A 26,310-nucleotide genomic window follows, 5' to 3' on the forward strand; every position below is an offset into this window, starting at 1 on the left:
TCTTTATAGTGGTTAGACAGGCACCTGTGGTTTGCGTACGATGTTTCTTCTGGTTGATTTTTGGGTGCTCTGGTGGGTTGTGTTGTTTTCTGTCTTGTAAACATCTTTTCTGGTGTAATATGTCTACAGCAGGTTGGGCAGTTTCACTGCTGGTGTGGTCCGACTCATTTCTGGTGAGTCGTAGGTAGGCAGGCGTGGAGGAGTTGCAGTTCTTGGAGAATGACTTCCAGAGGACTAACGGGCACTTCTGGGGAGGGGTGAGAGGACTTCTGGCCCACAGGTAATGACGACCAGAGGATTAAGTGTGCTTCTGAATTTGTGTGGACTTCCACACTCACGGTCATTTCTCCTGCCTTGAGGAAGAGGCATGGGAAGGCACCAGCCACACGGAAGGACAAGGGTTTCCCCAAGGGTACCTGGCTTTTTGGCTTTTGCTTTTGAGTCAGAAACCTGCAAAGAGGTGACTATCGTTAAGTTTAGTGACAGTTTGTAAAATCCTGGCCTGAGTATCGCGTGACTTGAAACATTGCTGAAAAAATGGTGGAGGTTAACTGGCTGGATGGCCGAGCCCAGAGAGTTGTGGTGAACGGCGTTAAATCCGGCTGGCGGCCAGTCACAAGCGGTGTTCCCCAGGGCTCGGTTCTGGGGCCGGTCTTATTCAATATCTTTATTGATGATCTGGATGAGGGAATTGAGTGCTCCCTCAGTAAGTTTGCAGATGACACCAAGTTGAGTGGGAGTGTTGATCTGCTGGAGGGTAGGAGGGCTCTGCAGAGGGATCTGGACAGGCTGGATCTATGGGCAGAGGCCAACTGTGTGAGGTTTAATAAGGCCAAGTGCAGGGTCCTGCACTTTGGCCACAACAACCCCATGCAACGCTACAGGCTTGGGGAGGAGTGGCTGGAGAGCAGCCCGGCAGAAAGGGACCTGGGGGTGCTGGCTGACAGCCGGCTGCACATGAGCCAGCAGTGTGCCCAGGTGGCCAAGAAGGCCAACAGCGTCCTGGCCTGTATCAGGAATAGTGTGGCCAGCAGGAGTAGGGAAGTGATTGTGCCCCTGTACTCGGCACTGGTGAGGCCGCATCTTGAATCCTGTGTTCAGTTTTGGGCCCCTCACTACAAGAAGGATGTTGAGGTGCTGGAGCGTGCCAGAGAAGGGCAACGAAGCTGGTGAGGGGTCTGGAGCACAAGTCTTATGAGGAGCGGCTGAGGGAACTGGGGTTGTTTAGTCTGGAGAAGAGGAGGCTGAGAGGAGACCTTATCGCTCTCTACAACTACCTGAAAGGGGGTTGTGGCGACAAGGGTGTTGGTCTCTTCTCCCAAGTAACTAGTGATAGGACAAGAGGAAATGGCCTCAAGTTGTGCCAGGGGAGGTTTAGATTGGATATTAGGAAAAATTTCTTCACTGAGAGGGTGGTCAGGCATTGGAACAGGCTGCCCAGGGAGGTGGTGGAGTCGCCATCTCTGGAAGTGTTCAAAAAACGTGTGGATGTGGCGCTTCAGGACATGGTTTAGGGGACATGGTGGCGCTGGATTATTGGTTGGACTTGATGATCTTAAAGGTCCTTTCCAACCTAGTGATTCTGTGATTCTGTGATTCTGTTTGTCTGTGAGTTCTGGAGGTTTGGGGCTTGAACATCTGCTCGTGGTGGTGACCTAATGCAGTCCTTAGGTCCTAATTCAAGGCACAGCGTGTGCTTAGGGCACGGTTCATCGTTCATGACAGTGGTTGTGAATCCCTATTTCAAAGAGATTTCTTGATCATTTTGGCTTTGGGGGGGGCAGTTGCTTTTCAGATCTGATTCGATCATCCTTGATTTTGCATCTTCACATGGCTGGCAAAGAGCTCGTAGGAGGAGCAGCAGAAAGGTCCGTGCTGCCATTTCCACGTTGGTGGCTTGTACTTGAGGTGTCATGGTTCTCTTCCATCTGCAGTTTCTTTGCAGGCATCTGTTTAAGCCACTTGTCTGTTTTGTGAGGGGCAGTGGGCTTATCAGAAGACCTTTTCATCCTCAGTAGTGCCTCAGAGGTTTACCCGTCATCTTTGGTGGGTTTGTTTGCTTTTTATTGTCTGTGCTTGATTTAAAAAGCTTATTGTAGCTCTTTGGATTTCTGTCATTAAAGGAAGTCTCTGGGCTTTCTGCCCAGGATTGAGGTGTCCAGAAAGGACTGTCCTTGTTCTGGGGAGGCAGGGTAAAAACCGTGTGGCCATCACAGGAAATGTGGAGCGGCCCAGGTACAAGGCACAGGGAGGTGGTGTTCACTACCACATGGGCTCAGCTTTGCTACCAATTACTTTTCTGCAGGTCATGCCAGGAGCCTGCTCCAGCGTGGGCCTCCCACGGGGTCACAGCCTCCTTCAGGCATCCCCCTGCCCCAGGGTGGGGTCTTCCTTCGGCCGCAGGTGGAGATCTGCTCCAGCATGGAGCTCCGTGGGCTGCAGGGGCACAGCCGGCCTCACTGTGGTCTTCACCAGGAGCTGCAGGGGAACCTCTGCTCCGGCGCCTGGAGCCCCTCCTGCCCCTCCTCCTTCTGCACTGACCTTGGTGTCTGCAGAGCTGTTTTCACACGTTCTCACTCCTCTCTCCGGCTTCAAATGCCGTGTGCCGGCTTTCCCCTTCTGAAATACGTTATCCCAGAGGCGCTGCCCCCGTCGCTGACTGCCGGGGCCTTGGCCAGCAGCGGGTCCGTCTTGGAGCCAGCGGGCACGGGCTCCATCGGACACAGGGGAAGCTTCTAGCAGCTTCTCAGAGAAGCCACCCCTGCACACCACAACCTTGCCACGCAAACCCCATGCAGAGGACGAGGTTGCTGTGCATAAACTCCCAAACCAACCCAGAACGGCTGCCATTGTGATGTAAGAGGCACGGTGTCACAGAGGACGAGAAGGCAGGCATAAGTGTCCCGAGCGATCTCCATAGCAGGCTCACTCCAGGAAGACCCCCATGGTGTAGGCATTCCCGCCCAAGAGCCTGCAGATGTGATGGGGATGTCCTTTTTCCTCCTGGTTGCCTAGAGCCTGCAAAGTTGTGGCGCTCTGTTGCAAAAATGAGAGAGCAAGTCTGTGCTGCAGTTCGTGGTTTCTTTTCTTTGGCTTTTTCTCTAGTTTATTTGCCAGACAGGCCCTGGCTGGTGACACATCTAGCAAGTAAGTGGAGGTTTTTACTCCCAGCTGGCTTCTCTTTCGATGTGTTCTTTGGCTGCTCCTTCATAACTGAGTTGGTGTTTAAACAAAAATGCCATTAAGACACCATTACCTTGGTAAAGCTCCTGTCAACAGCTTCAGCTAATAAGGGGGTGTCTGCATCCCACAGGGTGTGGACAGCATTTGGGGTTTAACCAGCAGTGGTTCAGTCCCCCACGCATGATAGTCTGTGGCAGTGGAGTCTGCAATCTCCTCAGTTTGCTGGTTCAACCAGTGCAACTTCTAAAGTGCAGACTGGGAGAGCTTCTCAGAAGTCCTAGAAGCTGTGAAGTTAATCTCCAGAATTTGCTAACGTTTCTTTTCTTTTGAGGGAAAGCGTCTCTTTTTCTTTTAACCTCCATAATGACTGTCTAACCTGACACTTAATGTTTGCTAAAAATGCAGTTACTTTTGTGCTGAAATGCAAAATTCAAAACAGTTCGTGTACGCTCCTGAACTCAGGAGCTGTAACTGTGCTATGTCAGACTGGCACTGCCATGGCTAAGGGGGGTTTTGGGAAGTTTTATGGGGGGAACAGAACCTTTGGGCAACTTGCATTTTCTTGACCAAGTTTCTACTTGTTTCATTTACTGGGCAAACAGGGCAAAAAATAGACACAAGAAAGAGTAGACTAAGAGTCACCTCGTATATTGTGCTGTTATCCTGCTTGCTATGTAAAATAGCTGTTGCTGCTGGAGGGATGCTGTGTATCTCTTTGGGTTTCCTTGTTCCGTGGGTTTCCCCACAACAGGCAGTTTCATAACAGCATCTGATTAACTGTCCTTTGCACATTGCAGGTAAAATCGCCCGTGGATACGTCCAAGCCCGTCCTTCGGTGAGTGTGAACGTAAGCTTTCGCTTTCATAGCATTTAGGAATGGTGGAGCAAGCTGTGAGGTTTGCCTTTTGTGACCAAGTGCCAGCCTTGTAGGCTGACAGAAAGTCAACTGTAGAGTCTTTGCAGCAGCAGCAAAGGGATCACTGGCTGTTTTCTAACTTTCTGTTTAAGCACTTTTAAACAGATGCTAGACAGGGAAGTTGAGCACGGTGGAAACAGGCAATATGATTAGCCCATGGGTAAAATAGGAAAGAAACAAATAGCCATCTCTCCAAAAGCGGATTCCCAGCAAGACAACGAAGCGGGCTTTGCCCTTTGAAGGGTGTTAATTAACGTAGCCAGTAGACACTTGTTAGCGTAATTAACTGTTACCATTTCTGTAGATAAAATGCCAAAGCAATTAACCAGCACCTGGATGTGACTTGCAGCGATATATCCAAGCATGGCATTTTGTGAGATTAGACTTTGGCTAAGCATGGCCATGGTTTAGTTGTTTTCAGCAAGAATGAAAAATGCCAAGACAGCTTAACAAAACAGCAGGGTCATTTGTAACCTTTCAATGGTGTTGTGCCACCTGTAACTTAGCACTGGGGCCTGTAGGACTACAGGCAGGTCCAGATTGGTTCCTGATGATGTCTGAGCAGGCCCAAGTTGTGTGTAATTATCAAAGCTCCCAAGTGCCAAAGTGGTGACTGTCGCTCATGCTCCTGTGTGTCCACAGAGCACAAAACCAGCATGTGAACCCCTGCCAGCTCCGCCTGTTTCTGAGGAAGAGGATGAAGGTGATGAAGAAGAGGAAGGTGGCAATGAACCTGCACCCTGGCTTATCGCACCCTGGCCTGAACGTACAACATCAGTAAGTCCCAGCTTTGGCTAGTGCTGTATTTGGGGGAATTCAGAGCTGCATGTTTCCGATCAGGCAGCACTTGCTGGTGAAGACTCTGCGGGCTGGGATCCTACCATGACAGTGCTCCACCCAGGCCACTGACACCAGGACAATCGGATTTGAACTTTCCCATTTAGTCATGAGTTTCCCGTGATTCTGATAGGGACCGTGAATTTATCTGAGTATCAGATACGAGGTAGCGTTGTGTCTTTTAATGCTCCTGCTGTAGCAGTGAGCAGCTTTGAGCAAAGTGTCTGTGTAGGCTCTCTGTCGTCAGTGGAGAGAGCGGTCATCAGACGCAGTTCACACCCTTGCAGGATACTTGCAGGAGAAACTGTCCCCTGGAGGTCCCTGTCCCTCTGCACAGCCTGTCCAAGTAGCTAAGTGAACAGCTTAGACCATCCCCTTCTCTTGTACATGCCTGAAGTTTGGTGAGAAGCGTCCTTTGCAGCTCGACATTGTGCAGAGAAGGTAGGTCTCTGAAGGAGTGGAACGCAGTTCCTAATGGCCACTCCCCAAAGCTTGAAATCCTCAGGAGAAGTCAGATCAAGGGTTAGGATGAGAAAAGAGAAATGCTCCCTGCTTCTCTTCAGCACTTACGTACCAACTAAAGCGTCCTTGTTTTACCTGTGAAAACACAGGAGCACCAAGGAGCAAGGCTCTGGGGCCCTGAACACGTCTAGTTCTGAGTCCTTGCAGCACAGTAGATTCATTGTTTCAGTCATCTTTTAGAAAAGCAATGAAAATTTAAAATTTAAAATTTAAAATTAATTTTAATCATGGCCATGAACTTGTGTAAAACGAGCCTTTCCTTTTTGCCCATTCAGTTTCAGATGTGGACAACAAAACCCAACTTTTTAAGAGCCCTGGATGGGGCAGACAGCATCTTCTTAAGCGTTTGCATTTGCAATATGATCTCAGGGGCATCTCTGCAAGCCACCTTTCTGACACAAAGTCATTTCTTGTCACAGATCTACACACAGTCTGTAACTGAGCCTGCCCCTGCACTGGCACCAGCTAAAGAAGCCAGCAGTCTGCAATCTGAAAGCTCAAGCACTTCGTCCAGAAGCACAGACGGGCAGGAGACAAAATCCGAGAGGACAGATGAGGAGGTCCTAGAGAAACTGAGTACGTATTCTGTATTTCTTGTCTGATGAAGCAGTGTACTGTCTGCACCTCTCAGGATTGTATGTACCCAGTGTTCATCCTCAGTTGAGTGTCACCGAGTCACTTAGGACTCCCTACTCACCCTGTTGTGGTGCTTAGAGGCAGCGGGAGAGCACTCTGGCTATTCCTTCTGCCTCTGCGGGCAGCTATGACTGGGTTGGAGTTGCCTGAGCTTCCTTCCACGCTCAAGGCAAAAGCAGATGGTTTCTGCTTGAGCAGAAGGCTATGACCTAGTGAACGACCGAGTGAACTCCTTCTTGTGTGCTGATGGCCCAACTGAACAGAATATTTGGCTTGCTAAATTCTCTGCAGACTCCTGACTTCTCACCAGTCATCAGAGCCAAAATACTTTGCAGAAATCTGTTGGGCGGTTTGTGAGGGTTGTTTTTGTATGTTTGGTTTTGGTTTTGCTTTTGGTTTTGCTTTGTTTTTCCCCCAGTAGACAACTACAGTACTGAGCGGATTCCTTCAGCCTCAGGATTCCTCCTGCCCCAGATATTCAGCTGGTGTCAATTTTCTGATTGTTGTTACTACTACAAATTCTTCTAATATCAGAGTTTGTTTTTATAAGAATTGTACGTCTCTGTCAGAGAGAACTCCTTTGAAAGAACATCAGTTGACACCATGGAGAGACAGGAAGAGGTGTTTTCAATGTGTCCCAAGAGAGAAAAAAAACGCCAGCCTTCTATAACAATCCTTATTTTATTTCTTAGCTTTATGCTTGCAAAGATGTATCGGAGAGACACATCTATGTGGCATGATCAGGTAAAAGTGCACTGCAGGCATTTCTCAGGAGCCAGCTTCCAGCACCTCCACTGTATAGTCCTCAGATAGATGACACGTTGTCATAGCTAATTTCCAGCCAGCTAATGCTATTAGAATCCTAGCCGTTGGCCCCACGCCCCTGCGCAGGTCATACTCTAGGAAAACACATCAAGCCCTTTGTGATTCTGCAGTACAACCAGATGAATCTGCTTGTTGCACGCGGTAGCTGCCAGTGCTGTGTTCTCAGATAATGAGCTGCTGGGTGCGTAAGAGAGCCCAGTTTCCTCTGTGTCTGCCATTAACTGTGAGGACAAAGAGTGGATTGATCTACACCTGCTTGTGTTTGATCTCAAAGCCAATAACGTTCTGTCTTTTAATGGTGGCAGCTGCGTGTAAAGGGGTGCAGTCTGGCTGTGGCTTCTTCACGGTGGTCGTCACTGCTCGTTCTTGTGCTGTACCAAGCGTTTTGTCATACCTGCCCTGCCACTGATGGCTGGTGTGAGTGCAGAGGCTGAAGGCTTCCTTAGTGGAAGCTGCTTGTGTAGAGTTTTCTGCGCCCTTGGCAGGTTGTCAGGACTATAAAGACCTGAATCTCAGTGCCACTGGGGAGCACACAAGGGCTAAGTTCAGTAGCTTTAGCTGAGGGCACAATGAAATAAATTCCAGAGCCGATAGTTACGGGCAGGTGTGTCAGCTGATAAAGGGAGGAATTCTGGCTCCTTCAACTGAGGCTAAATGTTTGAGGCAGGCTTGCGCCAGGAGATCTGCAGGTACCCTGCACACGTGAACATAAGGATGCGTGTCGTTGATTCAAGCTTTGTATATGCCAGATTAGGACGGAGCCCTTGAGTTATCGTGGGTTATATCTTTGAAATGTTACACACTTTCGTGCTTTTGCGTTCTTAAGAATTTGCTGCCAAATGAGCAAGGTCTGGAAGATCTGCCTTGGGCAAATCGTGATGTGGGCAATGACAATCTTCTTATGCTTTCGTGAAGCTATCTGAAAACAGGGGTGGTCATTTTTTGTTACAGTCCTGAGCTAATTATATTTAAGCATGTGTGGTGGTTGGTTTTTGCTGTTTTGTTTTGTTTAATTTTGTTTTAACACTTACAAATTTTCCACCTTGGCTACTTTCCCCCACAACTGATTTTATGCTACTGTTAGGAAGGTGTCCCCTGCCCTCTTTTCTCTTAAATTGCTTTCATGATTCTTTTGAGCTTGAAATAACTGGAGGGGTTTTTTAGAGCCACTTTCAGGACAGGTTTTACTAAGGAGTAAAGCCTGTAATACTGAGATAAGATCAAACAAAATTGTGTCTATAAGGAAATCATGAGTATGTTCTGCTGTAATGGTTAAAGAGAAGTGTCCCAGTTCTGCTTTCTCACCCACTTAATTTAGGACTTAATGAAGGGAAGTGCTTGAAGACATCGGAAGAGCTGATATGCTTATCTTTTGTCCAGAGCAGGGAGTGCTTGTCTCAGCAGGAGCTGCGAACCAGTCACTTTGCTGATTTTCGTGCTGGCCTATTGATGGACATTGGCTTAAGCAGAGGAAACCAGCCACAAACAACTAACTTGTGAAAGCAGATACTCGAGTTTTGAGGAAAACCTCCAGAACTCTGAACTGCAAAATCAGTGGCAAATTTGGAGAATTCTTTTTGAAAATATTTGTTCTGCAGTCTTTTCCTTGATTCTTTTCTAAACAGGAACTTCCATGAAGTTCTGATAGCCGTTCGGATAGGTCCACAGTTCCACTAGCAAGCTGAAAATAGCCCCTAGCCAGACACCGACAACATGGTGTTTTTCCTGCTGCCCAGCCCAGCCCAGGGTTACGGCAGTGGTTGGTTTAGTACTGCAGAGTCCCCTGGGGATGGCTGTCTGGGGTCTGGTGAAGCTCGGCAGTGTGAGCGGGAGGTGCTTTCTCATCTCACATCCCTTCTTCCAGTCCCTTACAAGGGAGTCCCGGAGTCCTCTGGGCGTATTCTTCTGGACTGCAGGGTTCTTTTGTAGTGGAGACCCAGTATAGAGAAGCCGAAGGAAAGCTTTGTCTTAGGTTGTAGGTTTGAGTGAGATGAAACTACAAAAAGTTAACCAGGTCCTGAAAGCGTTCAGTCCTTGGCTCGGCTCTGGACAACCCGGTTCCTCTAACTCTTGCAGGCTGGCACAGCAGGGCAGGACCACGTCAGGCTACGTGAGACTGTGTCGGCATCCTGGGCCCCAGCCACGGGGTGCCGTCCTTCAGGAACAGGCTGCTCCGGCACGGGCCTCCCACGGGGTCACAGCCTCCTTCAGGCATCCCCCTGCCCCAGGGTGGGGTCCTCCTTCGGCCGCAGGTGGAGATCTGCTCCAGCATGGAGCTCTGTGGGCTGCAGGGGCACAGCCGGCCTCACTGTGGTCTTCACCAGGAGCTGCAGGGGAACCTCTGCTCCGGCGCCTGGAGCCCCTCCTGCCCCTCCTCCTTCTGCACTGACCTTGGTGTCTGCAGAGCTGTTTTCACGCGTTCTCACTCCTCTCTCCGGCTTCAAATGCCGTGTGCCGGCTTTCCCCTTCTGAAATACGTTATCCCAGAGGCGCTGCCCCCGTCGCTGACTGCCGGGGCCTTGGCCAGCGGCGGGTCCATCTTGGAGCCGGCGGGCACGGGCTCCATCGGACACAGGGGAAGCTTCTAGCAGCTTCTCAGAGAAGCCACCCCTGCAGCCCTGCCACCACAACCTTGCCACGCAAACCCCATGCAGAGGACGAGGTTGCTGTGCATAAACTCCCAAACCAACCCAGAACGGCTGCCATTGTGATGTAAGAGGCACGGTGTCACAGAGGACGAGAAGGCAGGCATAAGTGTCCCGAGCGATCTCCATAGCAGGCTCACTCCAGGAAGACCCCCATGGTGTAGGCATTCCCGCCCAAGAGCCTGCAGATGTGATGGGGATGTCCTTTTTCCTCCTGGTTGCCTAGAGCCTGCAAAGTTGTGGCGCTCTGTTGCAAAAATGAGAGAGCAAGTCTGTGCTGCAGTTCGTGGTTTCTTTTCTTTGGCTTTTTCTCTAGTTTATTTGCCAGACAGGCCCTGGCTGGTGACACATCTAGCAAGTAAGTGGAGGTTTTTACTCCCAGCTGGCTTCTCTTTCGATGTGTTCTTTGGCTGCTCCTTCATAACTGAGTTGGTGTTTAAACAAAAATGCCATTAAGACACCATTACCTTGGTAAAGCTCCTGTCAACAGCTTCAGCTAATAAGGGGGTGTCTGCATCCCACAGGGTGTGGACAGCATTTGGGGTTTAACCAGCAGTGGTTCAGTCCCCCACGCATGATAGTCTGTGGCAGTGGAGTCTGCAATCTCCTCAGTTTGCTGGTTCAACCAGTGCAACTTCTAAAGTGCAGACTGGGAGAGCTTCTCAGAAGTCCTAGAAGCTGTGAAGTTAATCTCCAGAATTTGCTAACGTTTCTTTTCTTTTGAGGGAAAGCGTCTCTTTTTCTTTTAACCTCCATAATGACTGTCTAACCTGACACTTAATGTTTGCTAAAAATGCAGTTACTTTTGTGCTGAAATGCAAAATTCAAAACAGTTCGTGTACGCTCCTGAACTCAGGAGCTGTAACTGTGCTATGTCAGACTGGCACTGCCATGGCTAAGGGGGGTTTGGGAAGTTTTATGGGGGGAACAGAACCTTTGGGCAACTTGCATTTTCTTGACCAAGTTTCTACTTGTTTCATTTACTGGGCAAACAGGGCAAAAAATAGACACAAGAAAGAGTAGACTAAGAGTCACCTCGTATATTGTGCTGTTATCCTGCTTGCTATGTAAAATAGCTGTTGCTGCTGGAGGGATGCTGTGTATCTCTTTGGGTTTCCTTGTTCCGTGGGTTTCCCCACAACAGGCAGTTTCATAACAGCATCTGATTAACTGTCCTTTGCACATTGCAGGTAAAATCGCCCGTGGATACGTCCAAGCCCGTCCTTCGGTGAGTGTGAACATAAGCTTTCGCTTTCATAGCATTTAGGAATGGTGGAGCAAGCTGTGAGGTTTGCCTTTTGTGACCAAGTGCCAGCCTTGTAGGCTGACAGAAAGTCAACTGTAGAGTCTTTGCAGCAGCAGCAAAGGGATCACTGGCTGTTTTCTAACTTTCTGTTTAAGCACTTTTAAACAGATGCTAGACAGGGAAGTTGAGCACGGTGGAAACAGGCAATATGATTAGCCCATGGGTAAAATAGGAAAGAAACAAATAGCCATCTCTCCAAAAGCGGATTCCCAGCAAGACAACGAAGCGGGCTTTGCCCTTTGAAGGGTGTTAATTAACGTAGCCAGTAGACACTTGTTAGCGTAATTAACTGTTACCATTTCTGTAGATAAAATGCCAAAGCAATTAACCAGCACCTGGATGTGACTTGCAGCGATATATCCAAGCATGGCATTTTGTGAGATTAGACTTTGGCTAAGCATGGCCATGGTTTAGTTGTTTTCAGCAAGAATGAAAAATGCCAAGACAGCTTAACAAAACAGCAGGGTCATTTGTAACCTTTCAATGGTGTTGTGCCACCTGTAACTTAGCACTGGGGCCTGTAGGACTACAGGCAGGTCCAGATTGGTTCCTGATGATGTCTGAGCAGGCCCAAGTTGTGTGTAATTATCAAAGCTCCCAAGTGCCAAAGTGGTGACTGTCGCTCATGCTCCTGTGTGTCCACAGAGCACAAAACCAGCATGTGAACCCCTGCCAGCTCCGCCTGTTTCTGAGGAAGAGGATGAAGGTGATGAAGAAGAGGAAGGTGGCAATGAACCTGCACCCTGGCTTATCGCACCCTGGCCTGAACGTACAACATCAGTAAGTCCCAGCTTTGGCTAGTGCTGTATTTGGGGGAATTCAGAGCTGCATGTTTCCGATCAGGCAGCACTTGCTGGTGAAGACTCTGCGGGCTGGAATCCTACCATGACAGTGCTCCACCCAGGCCACTGACACCAGGACAATCGGATTTGAACTTTCCCATTTAGTCATGAGTTTCCCGTGATTCTGATAGGGACCGTGAATTTATCTGAGTATCAGATACGAGGTAGCGTTGTGTCTTTTAATGCTCCTGCTGTAGCAGTGAGCAGCTTTGAGCAAAGTGTCCGTGTAGGCTCTCTGTCGTCAGTGGAGAGAGCGGTCATCAGACGCAGTTCACACCCTTGCAGGATACTTGCAGGAGAAACTGTCCCCTGGAGGTCCCTGTCCCTCTGCACAGCCTGTCCAAGTAGCTAAGTGAACAGCTTAGACCATCCCCTTCTCTTGTACATGCCTGAAGTTTGGTGAGAAGCGTCCTTTGCAGCTCGACATTGTGCAGAGAAGGTAGGTCTCTGAAGGAGTGGAACGCAGTTCCTAATGGCCACTCCCCAAAGCTTGAAATCCTCAGGAGAAGTCAGATCAAGGGTTAGGATGAGAAAAGAGAAATGCTCCCTGCTTCTCTTCAGCACTTACGTACCAACTAAAGCGTCCTTGTTTTACCTGTGAAAACACAGGAGCACCAAGGAGCAAGGCTCTGGGGCCCTGAACACGTCTAGTTCTGAGTCCTTGCAGCACAGTAGATTCATTGTTTCAGTCATCTTTTAGAAAAGCAATGAAAATTTAAAATTTAAAATTTAAAATTAATTTTAATCATGGCCATGAACTTGTGTAAAACGAGCCTTTCCTTTTTGCCCATTCAGTTTCAGATGTGGACAACAAAACCCAACTTTTTAAGAGCCCTGGATGGGGCAGACAGCATCTTCTTAAGCGTTTGCATTTGCAATATGATCTCAGGGGCATCTCTGCAAGCCACCTTTCTGACACAAAGTCATTTCTTGTCACAGATCTACACACAGTCTGTAACTGAGCCTGCCCCTGCACTGGCACCAGCTAAAGAAGCCAGCAGTCTGCAATCTGAAAGCTCAAGCACTTCGTCCAGAAGCACAGACGGGCAGGAGACAAAATCCGAGAGGACAGATGAGGAGGTCCTAGAGAAACTGAGTACGTATTCTGTATTTCTTGTCTGATGAAGCAGTGTACTGTCTGCACCTCTCAGGATTGTATGTACCCAGTGTTCATCCTCAGTTGAGTGTCACCGAGTCACTTAGGACTCCCTACTCACCCTGTTGTGGTGCTTAGAGGCAGCGGGAGAGCACTCTGGCTATTCCTTCTGCCTCTGCGGGCAGCTATGACTGGGTTGGAGTTGCCTGAGCTTCCTTCCACGCTCAAGGCAAAAGCAGATGGTTTCTGCTTGAGCAGAAGGCTATGACCTAGTGAACGACCGAGTGAACTCCTTCCTGTGTGCTGATGGCCCAACTGAACAGAATATTTGGCTTGCTAAATTCTCTGCAGACTCCCGACTTCTCACCAGAAATTGGAGCAAAAATACTTTGCAGAAATTTTGGGGGGGGGTTTGGTTTGGTGTTTTTTCGTTTTTGTGTTAATTTTTTTCCCCCAGTAAACAACTACAGCACTAAACGGATTCCTTCAGCCTCAGGGACCTCTCCTGCCCCAGATATTCAGCTGGTGTCATTTTTGTGATTGCTGTTAGTAGTATGACTTCTTCTAATATCAGAGTTTGTTTTTATAAGAATTCTACGTTTCTGTCAGGGAGCCTTCCTCTGAAAGAACATCAGCTGACCCCATGGAGAGTGAGGAAGAGGTGTTTCCAGTGTGCCCCAAAAGAAAAAACCCAGCCTTCTATAACAATCCTTATTTCTTAGCTTTATGCTTATAAAGACCGGAGAGACACATCTATGCGGCATGATCAGGTAAAAGTGCACTGCAAGGAAAAGGCACCCAGCCCTTTGTGATTCTGCAGTACAGCCAATTGAATCTGCTTCTTGCACGTAATAGCTGCCGGTGCTGCGTTCTCACATAATGAATTGTTGGGTTCATGAGAGAGCCCAGCTCCTAGGTAGATCCTCCGACTCTTGCAGGCCGGCACAGCAGGGCAGGACCACTTCAGACTACTCGAGACTGTGTCAGCATCCCCCGGCAGCAGGCAGGCGCTCCCGCTGCCATCAGCAGTGAGGCCTGGCTGGCGTTGCTGGAGTGCCGGGTGAGGGGAGCGAGTCCCGCGGGGCACGGGGAACCTCTTCTCCTGCAGCTCCCATTAGCCATTTTGCAAGGCCAGCAAAATAGTTTCAGCGGGGAGCGTACCAGATGGTGTTGATGCCCCGTCTTCTTGCTGTGCCGGCAGGTGGGATTCCTGGCTAGGCACGCAGGCAGATGCCCCTTTGGATGCTAAAGCCCTCTGCTGCAGAGAAATGGCCTGGGCAGGGGAGAGAGGTGTTTGTTGCTCCTTACAGCGGAGAGCACGTCACCTAGTTTTGTTTTGGATGCACAGGGGAACAAGTATGTGATTGTCGTTGTGATACAGGGGTATTGCCAGATCAGTCAACCAAAATCTGCTGTGAAACTTTGGAAGTCTTTCCTGCTGAACTGATCTTCTTGAAGTATTTCAGTGATGTACGTTCCAAGTGAAACCTTTAGGAGTCATTTGCTTTGAGCCGTCACTTCCGCTTCATTGTTGGCATTTTATCCAGGAAACTGCCGGACCAGAAAAACCTCTATATTGTTTTTTCAGTTGTTCCTTCAGATTTGTTTGAGTCCATCAGATTTTGGCTGTTTCATTTGAGACACCCAGAGTATCCAAATTACTGCTTGCTTTCCTTCCCGTTCCGAGTGCCCACACCTCTGAGTGGGCGAGAAGCCGTCGAGCAGTGCATGCCTTAATTTTAGCTGTCGGTGGCACATGAGCTGCACAGCGGCTGATGGACCCGGACTGTCCCACGCCCTGTGCCGGATGGGCCGGCCCTGCCTTCCCGCTGCTGCAGTGCAGAGCTGCCGGGAGGCGGCAGCACCCCATCTGGCCTGGCTTCTGAGCCTTTCTGCTGGAATGATCAGCATCTCGTTTGTGCAGCTGCCTGTGGAACGCTGCAGCCTGAGGAATATTGCTGTTCTTGCTCTCCAGCACGGCTGTGCTTGTTCGTGAAGATCAGCATGCGTGCAGTGTTGAGCGTGCGGGGCAAATGCGCGTCAGTGTGAGCCACATTGCTGCAAGCAGTGTGGTTCTTAGAGCGGCATAAGCAAGGTCTTCTTCAGAAAGTAGCCTGGTAAGAAATGATGAGGGTGAAGATAGTTCTTCAAGCCCCATCATTCCTGGTTATATCATGAGATGCTGTTCTTTAAAAACATTAAGGCATTCTTCCGGCAAACTGCTGAAGGGCTGAGAAGATCCCCTCCTGGAAACACTCTGCAAGAGTCTTCCTGTTTGGAAAGTGGCACCTGCTCATCAAAATTGCTTCCAGAACCCAAGGTGCATTTCACCTCTGGAAGTACTAAAACTTGTGTTGAAGGACACAGAGTGTTTATTCCTAAGGAAATCGAGGCTCTGTTGTTCCAGCTCTCGTTAGTGTTTCTAGACAACAAACACTTGCACTGGTGCTTGTTCTTTTCTGATACCTGTCTCCTGCAAATGTTTCTCCGTGTTCGTAGTTTCCTGTCAAGATAACTCTCCAAAGGACTGTAGGAAATCGGTCTTTGTGGAGGCCGTCTGTGCTACGGAGCTGCCTGTATGCCCTTGTTGTTGTTGTTGTTACCCAACTGGCTACAAATGACTCACAACCCTGGACAGTGGGGCTGCATTTCTGACCTGCTGGCAGGAGGTCTCTCCAGTTTGAATTGTGCATCTTCAATTTTGTTTCTTTCAGGGAGCATTGTGAGTGTGGGACACCCTAAGAAAAAATACACTCGACTGGAAAAACTTGGCCAAGGGTAAGTCCAGCCACAGTTACTGATACAAAAAGGTGGGCCAGGAATTTGCTGGTGAGGTGACCTTACTCTTTGTAACAAAAACCTGACTACTTGTGAGGTTTGCAGTCAGGGTAGCACGTTGCGGACCTAGAACTGATAGATGCTGCAGAGCGCCAGACGCACTCATGCTCTTTCTCTGGCAGGCTTTATCGTAGACACTTCTTGTTTGGTGGGGCACTTGTGGGAAGGTGTTTCTGCTCCATTCATTGTATAAAACCCCTTTCTGGGATTGCTGCTTGCGTTGTACCCGAAGCCTTGGTTCTCATTGTCATTTGTAAAATGTCAGTGGACACTTAGAGCTGTGCCAGGCTCTCAAAAGATACGTGTCGACTGAAGAAGGGAGAGCCAGGAGAAACATGCGTGTGAAGCAGCAGATTATTGCTGTCGCCGTGAGAATATGACATCGGCCTCACAGTCTTTTGTGTTGACAGTCCTAAGAGTGAGCTTGTACAAAGGTGCCTCAGCGACTGGTGGGAAGAGAAGTGGCTACTCTCTGGCCTAAAAGGGTCTCTCAGCTGATTTCCTCCAGCTTTTAGTGCAGCCTGAAGACAGCACGCCCTTCTTACAGAGCAGTGAGCGTGCTGCCGTCACCAGCTTGTGACTGTCGTGCCGCAGGTCACTTTGTAGCGATGGGAAAGATCCTCAGACAAAAGTCGTCCCCGGTGCCTGTTGGATTCCAATGCTTCCGACATGTTTCAGCCTGCAGGTATACAAGCAAGCCGGGGGATCAGGTGAAAAGGAGCAAAGTGATTTTGGCATTGTCAGTCAGTGGGACACTTGCCGGATGGGTGTTCCCCCTTCTCAGAATTCCCTCCCTGGCTCTCCCTTGCCTCACTGCCCATGCAGACGTGAGCTTCTGACATGATGGCCGTGTAAACCTGTGCTTAGCTCTGAAGGAAGCCCCATTAGGCTTTACAAGCCCACAGTTCCTTTAAACCCCAAGGGATTTCCTCTGATTGTGGCCTTTCTGGCCCTTCGCATCATTACAGGGGAAGAACCTCTTTTAAACGAGAGGCAGGTGGCAAACAAACCCCACATTGCCTAGTCTGCAGATGAGCGCGCCATTTGTTTCTGGTGGCTCTACAACACAGCCTGTGTCTGCCACAGGAGCAAAACACAGACTCCATGAAGAGTCCTTCACGTGTCTGTTGCACCTAACAGAAACGGCTGCTGACGGCTCTTGACACCTACAGAAGCTGTCTAGGGATCCCCTGTTTTGAGTAGTTCTCCATTTGTGTGTGAAACACGACATGCCTTAACCTGCTCTAGCTGTGACCTCGCAGGATGGCTGGAGAATAGTTTGCCTGCATGCTGGAGAAAGCTGTGTCTGGATCGTTTCCTCATGTTGGACATCCCCTTTTCTTCATGTTGGACATAAGTTTTCTCTTGGATACTCTGCGTGGCAGAGGGCTGGTGGGCTGCTGCGCTGTGCGCTGCTGGCTGAAGGAGTGGATGAACAAAAGGTGTTTTATAAACCCTACAGGCAGCAGAGATCTCCTGTCTGGGCTTGCTTTCACTCATGGGGACTAAAGCGCTCCTTTCTTTGCTGCTGTTTTGTTTCTAGGGCGTCTGGAACTGTTTACATGGCCATCGACATCGCCACAGGACAAGAGGTAAGTGTCAACAGTCCCAGCAGAGTTTGCAGGTCTTTAGTGCTCTCCCCTCTGGTGCGAAGGGTGGATGGGGCTTTTGGGTGGCCAGTAGATCTTTGCTGCCAAGGCGGTTCCTCTGAAGCACAGGCGAGTGTCAGCTGGCAAAATACATCCTCTGCTGTCTTCAGCCTTTCAGGGAAAGCTCTTTAAGGGCAACGTGGTTCTGTGCCTCCGTAACTGAACACTCACTGTGGCCATCCACTTTCCAGCAACTGTTGCACTGAGGTGTTGCTTAATGCTTGAAAAGGTGCCTGCGAATTCCTGGAGGGAGGTCCTGGTCCCCCTGGAATCAGGAAGAGCCTTGGTGCGCTCTGCGCTTGGGCCGATGCTTCCCCCATAGCTTTTCAGGCCAATTGCAAGGGAATTACTTTTCTACTTACTCTGTCTTCAGAGCAGGCTGCTGCTCTCCACAGCATTCTTGGTCCTAGCCTGGAACCATGTTACGTCAAGCCTGAGTGGGTATCGTAATGGAGAGAAACCTGCAAAGAAATCCCAGCAAGCTTTTGGGCCAGATGAAAACAATAGCATTTTTATTGCCAGCGTCACTGTGTTGGTTTAGAAATTGTCCTCGCTCTGTTCCCTAGTGTGCATGAAGTTGTGCTGCTACAGAGAGTGTTGGTCTGTCTCTACAGTTGCACTCTGTCCATTGACAGCATGAAATCTGCCTGTGCACCTGGCCATAGTTTGGTTAGCAATACACATAGTAAAATCAAAAGATCTGTCGTAATGAGAGGCATTGGGAGAACCCGAGGGGTGCTCACAGATCCCCCTAGTGCTGTGAGGAAGAGAGCGCTTCATTACGTCGCTTAATTTCGCACAGACTTTGTCCTTATTGACTACTCGAAAGAATGCCAGGAGGGAAGCGGTATCTTGCAGAGGCGGCCACACTCGCTCTGTCTTCCTTACGAAATACATGAATGCGTCAAGTAGCTGATGGAGGCTGCCGTCCTTCAGTCCCAGTTTATCCTCATCGCAGGTTCAGGCAGTAACACTCCTTAGCATTTGATCCAGCATGTGTTTCCTCTTCAAAGCATAATGCCAGACCTAATTAAAGAGAGATCACGCTTAGGCCGCGGCATTGGCTTAGTCAAACTGAAGCTGGTTCACACACACACACAGACAGATGAGAAGACGTATTTCAAGAGCAAAGATCTCTCCTAAACCAAACAGTCGTGTTTAGGTCTGGTGTCAGTGACAGCCCGTTACAGCCCATGAAGTGCTCGTGGGTAAGTGGGGGCCAGAGGGTGAGAAAGAAATCTTGAAGGAAAGCGGCATTAGCTTTGACAGTCCCTGTAGTGGACGATTTCAAGTGGCCTCTTCACATTCCTTCCCTTGTCCAAGGCAAGAGTTCTTGCATCTGTACAAACCCTGCCTGAAAATGTGGCTAGAAACCCAGGAATGAGAGCGGAGGGGTGGTCCCTTTCGTGCCATGTCAAGAGCAGGACTAGACAGCGGCACTTTATAACGGCTCTTAGGTTGAGGTCTATAAGGGATCTAAAAGCCCTAAGCCCTGCCTAGAACCCGGGCTGTATCCATAAAATGCCCTAGAATGGATTCTTTTATTTGATACCCACAAAATAATTGCCAATCTAAACTGCGTTAAGGAATGTGTCTTTCGAGTTGCAAAATCATAATTCAAGAAGTTAGGAAGTGCTAGGGATGTATTTTTTGTGTGTGTGTAACCTTAATGTTTTTTTGGTACGGCGTTTTATACGTAAAGTACGTCTCTTTTCTCTCCATTATGCAGTCAAGTCAAGAATAACAGCAGTTGCTGAAATAATGATCACAAATCCTAGAATTACTAAAGCATTAGCAGCTGTTTTTATGTATTTTCACAGTAACAAAATCACTTCCTGCTTGCAAAACGTGCATGAGCAGTAACAGTGGTCGTAAACGAAGACCATTTGAGAAGAATGTCACTCCAAAGAGTGCTGTTAGAGATGCGTGGTTGATAGTTTAAAGGCCATTTGTACAGATTTTACACGACCAAATGTATATGGCCGTGTGTCCTGTAACTAGCACCCAGGCTAGCAGAGAAAGCGGGCGTTGTAATGTAAGTTACTGAGCTCTTTGGGCTCAGAACAAGACAGTTGGGCACAGCTCTGCTATGTCGTTCCAAAAACGCTGGCTGCATGTACATTCTGATCTCGTGCAAGAGACTACTCAAGGTAATGGTTTTCCCTCTTGTTTCAGGTGGCCATAAAGCAAATTCATCTCCAACAAGAGCCCAAATTGGAACAAGTTGTTACTGAAATCCTCGTCATGAGGGAAAACAAGAACTCCAATATTGTTAACTATTTAGACAGGTGAGTAGTTCTGGTGTTATCACGTGAATGTTCATTTACATGCTGCGAGCCAAAGATTTAAAAAAACCTTTGGTCGCTGGCGGAAAATTGGCCCCTGTTTATCTACTCATAGCCAGCGTGTGGGAGGAGACTGCATTTTGTCTGCATTAATCTTTTCTGGCATATATTGTTTAAGACTGTTTTCAAAGAGCTGGACCAGCCATATCAGCCTACCTCCATGTTGCTTTGTTGTTGGCTTGATTGGTTTTGTGGTTTTTTAAGTTGATCATCTTTTCTGTGTCTTATCCTAAGTGCTGATAAATCCTCATCGAAACTATTTCCTTTCGGCTGTTCCCGCTATTTTCCGTTGCTGTGGATGTGAGGAAGGCGAGGTTCTCGTTTCCAGAAACACGTAATTTGCCACTTTTTAAATGGTTTTTCCTGTTCCGGGATGTATTTCATGTCAGGTTTTCCAAACCGTTGGCCAATTTCCGTCCTCAGTGGTACACGCCCTCCTACCATGGACAACTGTGGAAGTTGTGTTGCCTTGTTCCTGGAGCTGATCATGGAATGTACGTGTTAAGACGATGAACCAGAGGATGGGATATGTCCTGGTCCAGGATTTATCTTGGCCATTACTGAACTGCATTTTTCACTTGCTTGCCAGCTCAGACGTCTCGTTGTTCACTTATGGGCCTCTCTCACTTAGACCGCACAGATTCTACGTAGTCTATAGCCTAGAGGGAATGTCTGTTCATGTTGTCTTGTCCTCATGTAAGAACGACCTGGAGACAAAAATCAGCTGTAGCCTTTTTCCTGAGGTAATTTAGCTGTGCACATTCATCTCAGTGCCATTGCTTTCTTCTTTCAGCTACCTAGTCGGTGATGCACTCTGGGTGGTTATGGAATACCTGGCTGGCGGCTCTTTAAACCATGTTGTTGTGGAGAAATGTATGGATGAAGGACAGATAGCAGCTGTCTGTAGGGAGGTAAGGGATCCCGCCTGTGCTTCCGGTTACTGGGACAGGATGGTACTTCTAAACAGGTGGTAAGAGCACAAGAGATTTCATGATCAGAGCTTTGTTTCTGTGTTGCTTTGATGATACGGAGAAGAAAGAGCATCTTAAGTGCCAATATCGCTAATGAGTGCCTGCCAGTATCACTGCACTTATTACACTCTGTTGTTTTACTCTTCCGTGCTGTTATTGTACTCTCTCTTTTTTTTCAGTTTTACTGTTCTCAACTTTGCCTCTCTCAACGTTTGCCTTGAGCACGTCTGTACTGTATTCCATGCCTGTAAAAGCAAACATGTTGGTGGCAGAATTTCAAACTAACAGCAAAGAAAAATGGAGGCTCCTTTATCACAGGCCTCGGCTCAGAAGGACAGCATTCCACCCAAAGTGGTGTTTGCTTCTGAAAAATGACTGACACGCTATTTCCCAATCTGCTGTCAAGCCTAGCAATAAAATCTTTGTCATGCAACCTCCGACCCGAAAGTGATCCATTTGGTACCAAAGGAAGGCACTTTTTGGTTTTTCTCAAAAAGTAGTTTGTCATATGGGTGGAGATAGCGCACTCCCTGCAGCAGCAGTCATTCCGTGTGTGCTTTCAGGGGATAGTCTGTGACAAGAATTGACATTTCCCTTTCAAAAGCTAATATGCCTTCGAGTAGAAAGTTATTACTCCGTGTTGAAGCAGCAAGCTCTTCCTCTTGACAGCACAATATTCTGCCATTACTCCCACTTCAACTAGAAATTTAATCTTTTAGAGCCATTTCTTTTCGTGTGTGATGAAAGCCGGTCATTAAGTTTTACCCTCATGTTTCTTTTTTACCTATGAGTGCCTGCAAGCACTGGATTGCCTTCATTCCAACCAAGTGATCCACAGAGACATCAAAAGCGACAATATTCTCCTCGGCATGGATGGATCTGTCAAACTGAGTAGGTATTCTTGGTCAGGTGCAGCGTTCCCAGGATGTGGTGTGGGGCTGCTTTTGACTGACTGCCCGTTATCCAAAAGTGATGCCCGTGGTAGTGCAGTGACCACGGCTGCAAGTGAAGAGCACAGTGCCAATGTCCAGAGAGGTACAGAAAGGAAAAAGGTGTAGAGAGTGGGTTTGGTTTGTGCGTGTCCCTTCTAGAAGGGACAATAATAAAGCATAATCTAAAGCTTCAAGTAAATAGAAGCCAGTACATGAAACTCGAGGGGGATGTTAAGTGGCCAATTCAGTATTTCCCTGGCTAGAGCACTGACTAAACAGAGCACGGCCGCTTTTCCAGAGAGATTCAACAACGCCTTCTGAGGCATCTGGTAGGGTTTTCTTTTGCTTGGTTTCCTAAGTCAAGCTGTCTGTAACAATACTTGTTTTTCTCCTCAGCTGATTTTGGCTTGTGTGCTCAGATTACCCCTGAGCAGAGTCAACGGAGCTCGATGGTCGGGTCTCCCTACTGGGTGGCACCAGAAGTGGTGTCAGGAAACGCGTACGGCCCCAAAGTGGACATCTGGTCGCTTGGGATCACGGCAATCGAAATGGCAGAAGGAGAACCTCCTTACTATAACACAACTCCTGCCAGGGTAAGGTGCAAATAAAACCAGGTACTACCGTCTTTCTAGCACTGATACTTGTAGTAAACTAATGTATTTTGATGTTTTGAAGTTTGCAGTTTTGTCCCAATTCCTTACAATGAAATGACCAGTTCTTCCACCAAAGGAGCGTGTCATAGTGGAGGAATGTCTACCAAGATAACACCTCATGACTGAGAGCTGAAACAAAGCCCAATGCTGCACAGTTAATTCCTGATAGGATGCAGGAATTCAGGAGGAAATGAATGTTGCTCTATGCGTATACGTACGCATGTATACAGTACGGTGCAGGTGGAAGGAAACAGGTGGAGTCTTGTGTTCCCTTTTTTCTAGGCACTGCTTCAGATAGCTACGAACGGCACACCAGAGCTGCAGAACCCCGAGCGACTGTCCGCGGTGTTTCGTGACTTTCTGAGCTGCTGCCTGGAGGTCGACGTGGATAGGCGAGGGTCTGCGAAGGAACTTCTGCAGGTAAAATGGGAAGGGGCTGCAAGTGAAACAGCTGTACTGTGTAATGCTTTTCTCATCAGCTAAACTCGAAGGCATGAGATGGAACCCCCTCATATTGGTCTCCAGTCTTGGTGCTTTTCAAAGGAAAAATAAGTGAAATCATAGAAAGGTTTGAGTTGGAAGGGATCTTTAAAGGTTGTCTAGTCCAAGCCCCCTGCAGTGAGCAGGGACATCTTCAACTCGAGCAGGTTGATCAGAAGCCCGTCCAGCCTGACCTGGAATGTTCCCAGGGATGGGGCATCTACCACCTCTCTGGGCAACCTGGGCCAGTGTTTCACTACCTCACTGCAAAAAATGTCTTCCTTAGATCCAGCCTGAATCTGCCCTCTTGCAGTTTAGAACCGTTACGCCTTGTCCTGTTGCAAGAGGCCCTGCTAAAAAGTCTGTCCCCATCTTTCTTAGAAGCCCCCTTTAAGTACTCGAAGGCTGCAAAAAGGTCTCCGCGGAGCCTCCTCTTCTCCAGGCTGAACAAGCCCAACTCTCTGGGCCTGTCCTCTATAGGAGAGGGGTTCCATCCCTCTGATCGTTTTCGTGGCCCTGTTTTGAATTTTGGTGGTATATTCGGTTGTACATAGTGGCAAATGGGATGGTAGCCACTGCTTTCACTGCAACCCAGATCTGAGTCCTCTGTCACCTGTCTCCCTGCTCTTGTCTTGGTGCTGAAAACCTGTAGCTCTGTGGTTTCCCAGAGTGCTGGCAGGGCAAAAATCCCAGCGCGCTGATGACACCTTGATAAAGGGATTAATAGGATTTTGGGCCAAGTTTGCCTGTGATAGCAAGGTACTGGGCACGAAGACGCAGGTGCAGATGGTCCCCTCAGTCCTATTTCTGCATATTCCCCATAACCAGAGAAATACTGCTTGAGCCTGTGAGTACCTGAGTTTGGAAAGTCATGGTTCATTTCTTTTTTCCCTTTGGACAGCATCCATTTTTAAAGCTAGCCAAGCCTCTCTCCAGCCTGACGCCTCTGATTGCTGCAGCAAAGGAAGTGATTAAGAACAGCAGCCGCTAGCGCTTCAGGCTGGCTTTCACCCATGCCAGCTCAGAGCAGGACTGAGAACAAAATAAAACCTCAACGCTTGTGCTGCGGGACAGATGGATGGATGAAGAAACAGCGGTCACAGTCCTGGTGGTAGGAGGGAGAACAAGCCAGTCCCTCAAGGAGTAAAAAATTATCATTTCTCTACTTCCTGCTTTCTGGCTCCTGCATTTATTTTTAAGACGAAACGGGGCTTAAGACAGAGACCTACCAACCAAAAATGCTTGCCTGCCTCAGCCATTTCCAAGGTAAAGCAAATTCAGCTGGAAGGTTCCCTTCCTTCTCACCCAGTGAATAAGATGTACATTCACTTTTAAATTGTCAGTGGTTTCTGTGAAGGTGGAAGGTCCCTTTGATGATTCTTTTTTGTATGGTTTGGCATTGGAGAAGGGTCTCCTTCATTCACAAACTCCAGCCTGCACTGCCTTTTGACTACCGCCCAGGCGCGGGTATTTGCCCAGCCACGGTACTTTGAGATGAGGAAGACAGCGAAGTTGCACTTGCAACCCAGAACGAATCACGAGTGGGGCAGACAAAACCTCCTGTTGAGATACAGGCTTTCACCTGTGAACGTCTAGTGGTTTGGTTCTTGGCATTTTGGTTTGTATAAGTGATTGTAATGTGTGTGGCTGGATGAGAGTCTGACTAAAATGAAAAAGCAGAAAGATCAGTCGGTGCGCTCCGAAGGGGCTCGTCTGATGCAAAGCTGTCAGAGCAGCGTGAGGCGAGAGCGGGCCCAGCCTTGCCTGGTGCTGAGCCCCAGCAGAGCCCTTGCAGAGCACAGAGCAGCCTCAGCATCTGCAGGCGCGGGCTGGAAGAAGGCACTTGTAGCGGCGAGCGGCAGCAGACGGGCACTGGGTGCTTGCCTCTTCCTGGGACCGGACTCATCATCCCGTATCAGAGCCCAGCTGGCAGCGGGCTGCTCCCGAGGTGAATCGTAGCCATGCTGGGAAAGGCACAGACCGGTGGGATTAGCCACCTTGAGTCTGTGCAGTAGAGAAGGGCAAAACAGAGCTGAGTGTTGTCCCTTCGGAGGACGCCTACTCTCCTGCTCGTCTTGTAGCTGCTGGTTAAGGTCAGTAGCATCTGCGCCACTCTCGGCAGAGGGGGAGGGAGCGGGGCTGCTCCGCCGGCTCGTGGGCAGGTGAGTGTCCTTACGCACGCGAGTTCTGCCACGGAAACCGAGGCCGACACGAGTGAGTGACAACTCGCGCAGTTTAGCTATGCAGGAGCCGGTGCAGCAGACAGCTCTGGAGGAAAGCGCGTTAAAACCTGGAGTTCTGCACTGAGCGAGCACAAACGTGTGAAATGCAGAAGCATTTAGAGGCGTGAAGCCAGCCTGCTGACCGACCCTCGCTCGCCCTGTCCGTCCCAGTGTCTTTGGCTGAGGCAAGAGACGGAGGCAATGCTCATGGCCGGCAGCAGTGAGCACAGCTGCGGGAGGTGCGCCCAGGGAGAGGAAGTCCTCCGCGCAGTGACAGGGCTCCGGGAGGAGGTGACTAGGTTGAGGAGCATCAGGGAGGGTGAGCAAGAGAGAGACTCCTGGAAGCACGCCCTGCCTTCCCTGGGACAGGCCCACCAGGCAGACAGGACGCATCATACGGGGGATTCCCGGTCCTCTCTCCAACTGGCTGAACACGGTGACTCCAGTAGGCCCTCGGGAAGTCCAAAGGGGCACTTCTGCTGATGCCTCTCCTTACTTTTCCAAGAATCAAAAACTCTACCATTTTCCGATTGCTATGCCCAAGATGGCCTCCAACCGTCACATGACCCACAAGTCCTTCCCTGGTCACAAACAACAGGTCCAGCGGGGCGCCGTCCGAACTTGGCTCACTTGCTAACTGTGTCAGGATCTTCTGTTGCACACACTCCAGGAACATCCTGGACTGTCTTCTCTGTGCTCTATTATCTTTCCAGCAGACATCTGGTGAGTAAAGTCCCTCACGAGAACAGGGGCTAGCGATCGTGAGACTTCTCCCAGCTGCTTATAGAATATTTCGTCTGCCTCTTCATCCTGGTTGGGTGGTCTATAGCCCACTCCTTCCACACTATCTGCCTTGTTGGCCTTCATCCTGGTTGGGTGGTCTATAGCCCACTCCTTCCACACTATCTGCCTTGTTGGTCTTCCCCCTGATTTTTACCCATAAACACCCAACCTCAACGTCACCATCACTAATCTCTAGACCGTCAACACACTCCCTAACATACAGGGCTACTTCAGCTCCTCTCCTTCCTTGCCTATTCCTTGTGAGGAGCTTATAGCCATCCGTTGCAGCACCTCAGTTGTGTGAGTCATCCCACCATGATTCCATGATGGCAACTCTGCTGCACAATGGCTTCCAGCTCCTCCTGTTTGTTGCCCGTGCTGCATGCTTTGGTGCAGATGCACTTCAGCTGGCTATTGATCCCACCAGCTTTTTGGCGTCACCATTCTCAGGCGCTTCTGTGGTTCCTAACACATCAATAACCCTTGCGTCTTGGCTGTCACACAGCTCTCCATCCTCCCTACCTCCACCGAGCTGGCAGACTGCAGCACCTCGCTAGCACCATCCCTCAAACATGGGCATGCCGCCCCCAGGCTTATCTCTAGCCAGCCTGGTTTTATCCCTTTCCCCC

General features: G+C 49.1%; 1 protein-coding gene across 1 annotated transcript; it reads left to right on the forward strand.

Annotated features, from left to right (window-relative positions):
* Nucleotides 1-3,980: 3,980 nt before the first annotated feature.
* Nucleotides 3,981-24,793, forward strand: LOC309416357 (serine/threonine-protein kinase PAK 3-like; the record flags this gene model as incomplete). The annotated part of the gene is made up of 13 exons (XM_082015918.1): nucleotides 3,981-4,018; nucleotides 4,742-4,865; nucleotides 10,755-10,792; nucleotides 11,473-11,650; nucleotides 12,652-12,808; nucleotides 15,523-15,586; nucleotides 17,190-17,238; nucleotides 19,471-19,583; nucleotides 20,434-20,551; nucleotides 21,403-21,502; nucleotides 21,940-22,136; nucleotides 22,479-22,616; nucleotides 23,578-24,793. Coding segments are annotated over 13 exons (1,404 nt in total), but the record flags the coding sequence as incomplete, so codon positions are not given.
* Between the last annotated feature and the right edge of the window lie 1,517 nt (nucleotides 24,794-26,310).

The sequence above is a fragment of the Phaethon aethereus genome (genome assembly GCF_964289735.1).
Source record: "Phaethon aethereus genome assembly, contig: HAP1_SCAFFOLD_396, whole genome shotgun sequence".
In the NCBI taxonomy this organism is placed as follows: domain Eukaryota; kingdom Metazoa; phylum Chordata; class Aves; order Phaethontiformes; family Phaethontidae; genus Phaethon; species Phaethon aethereus.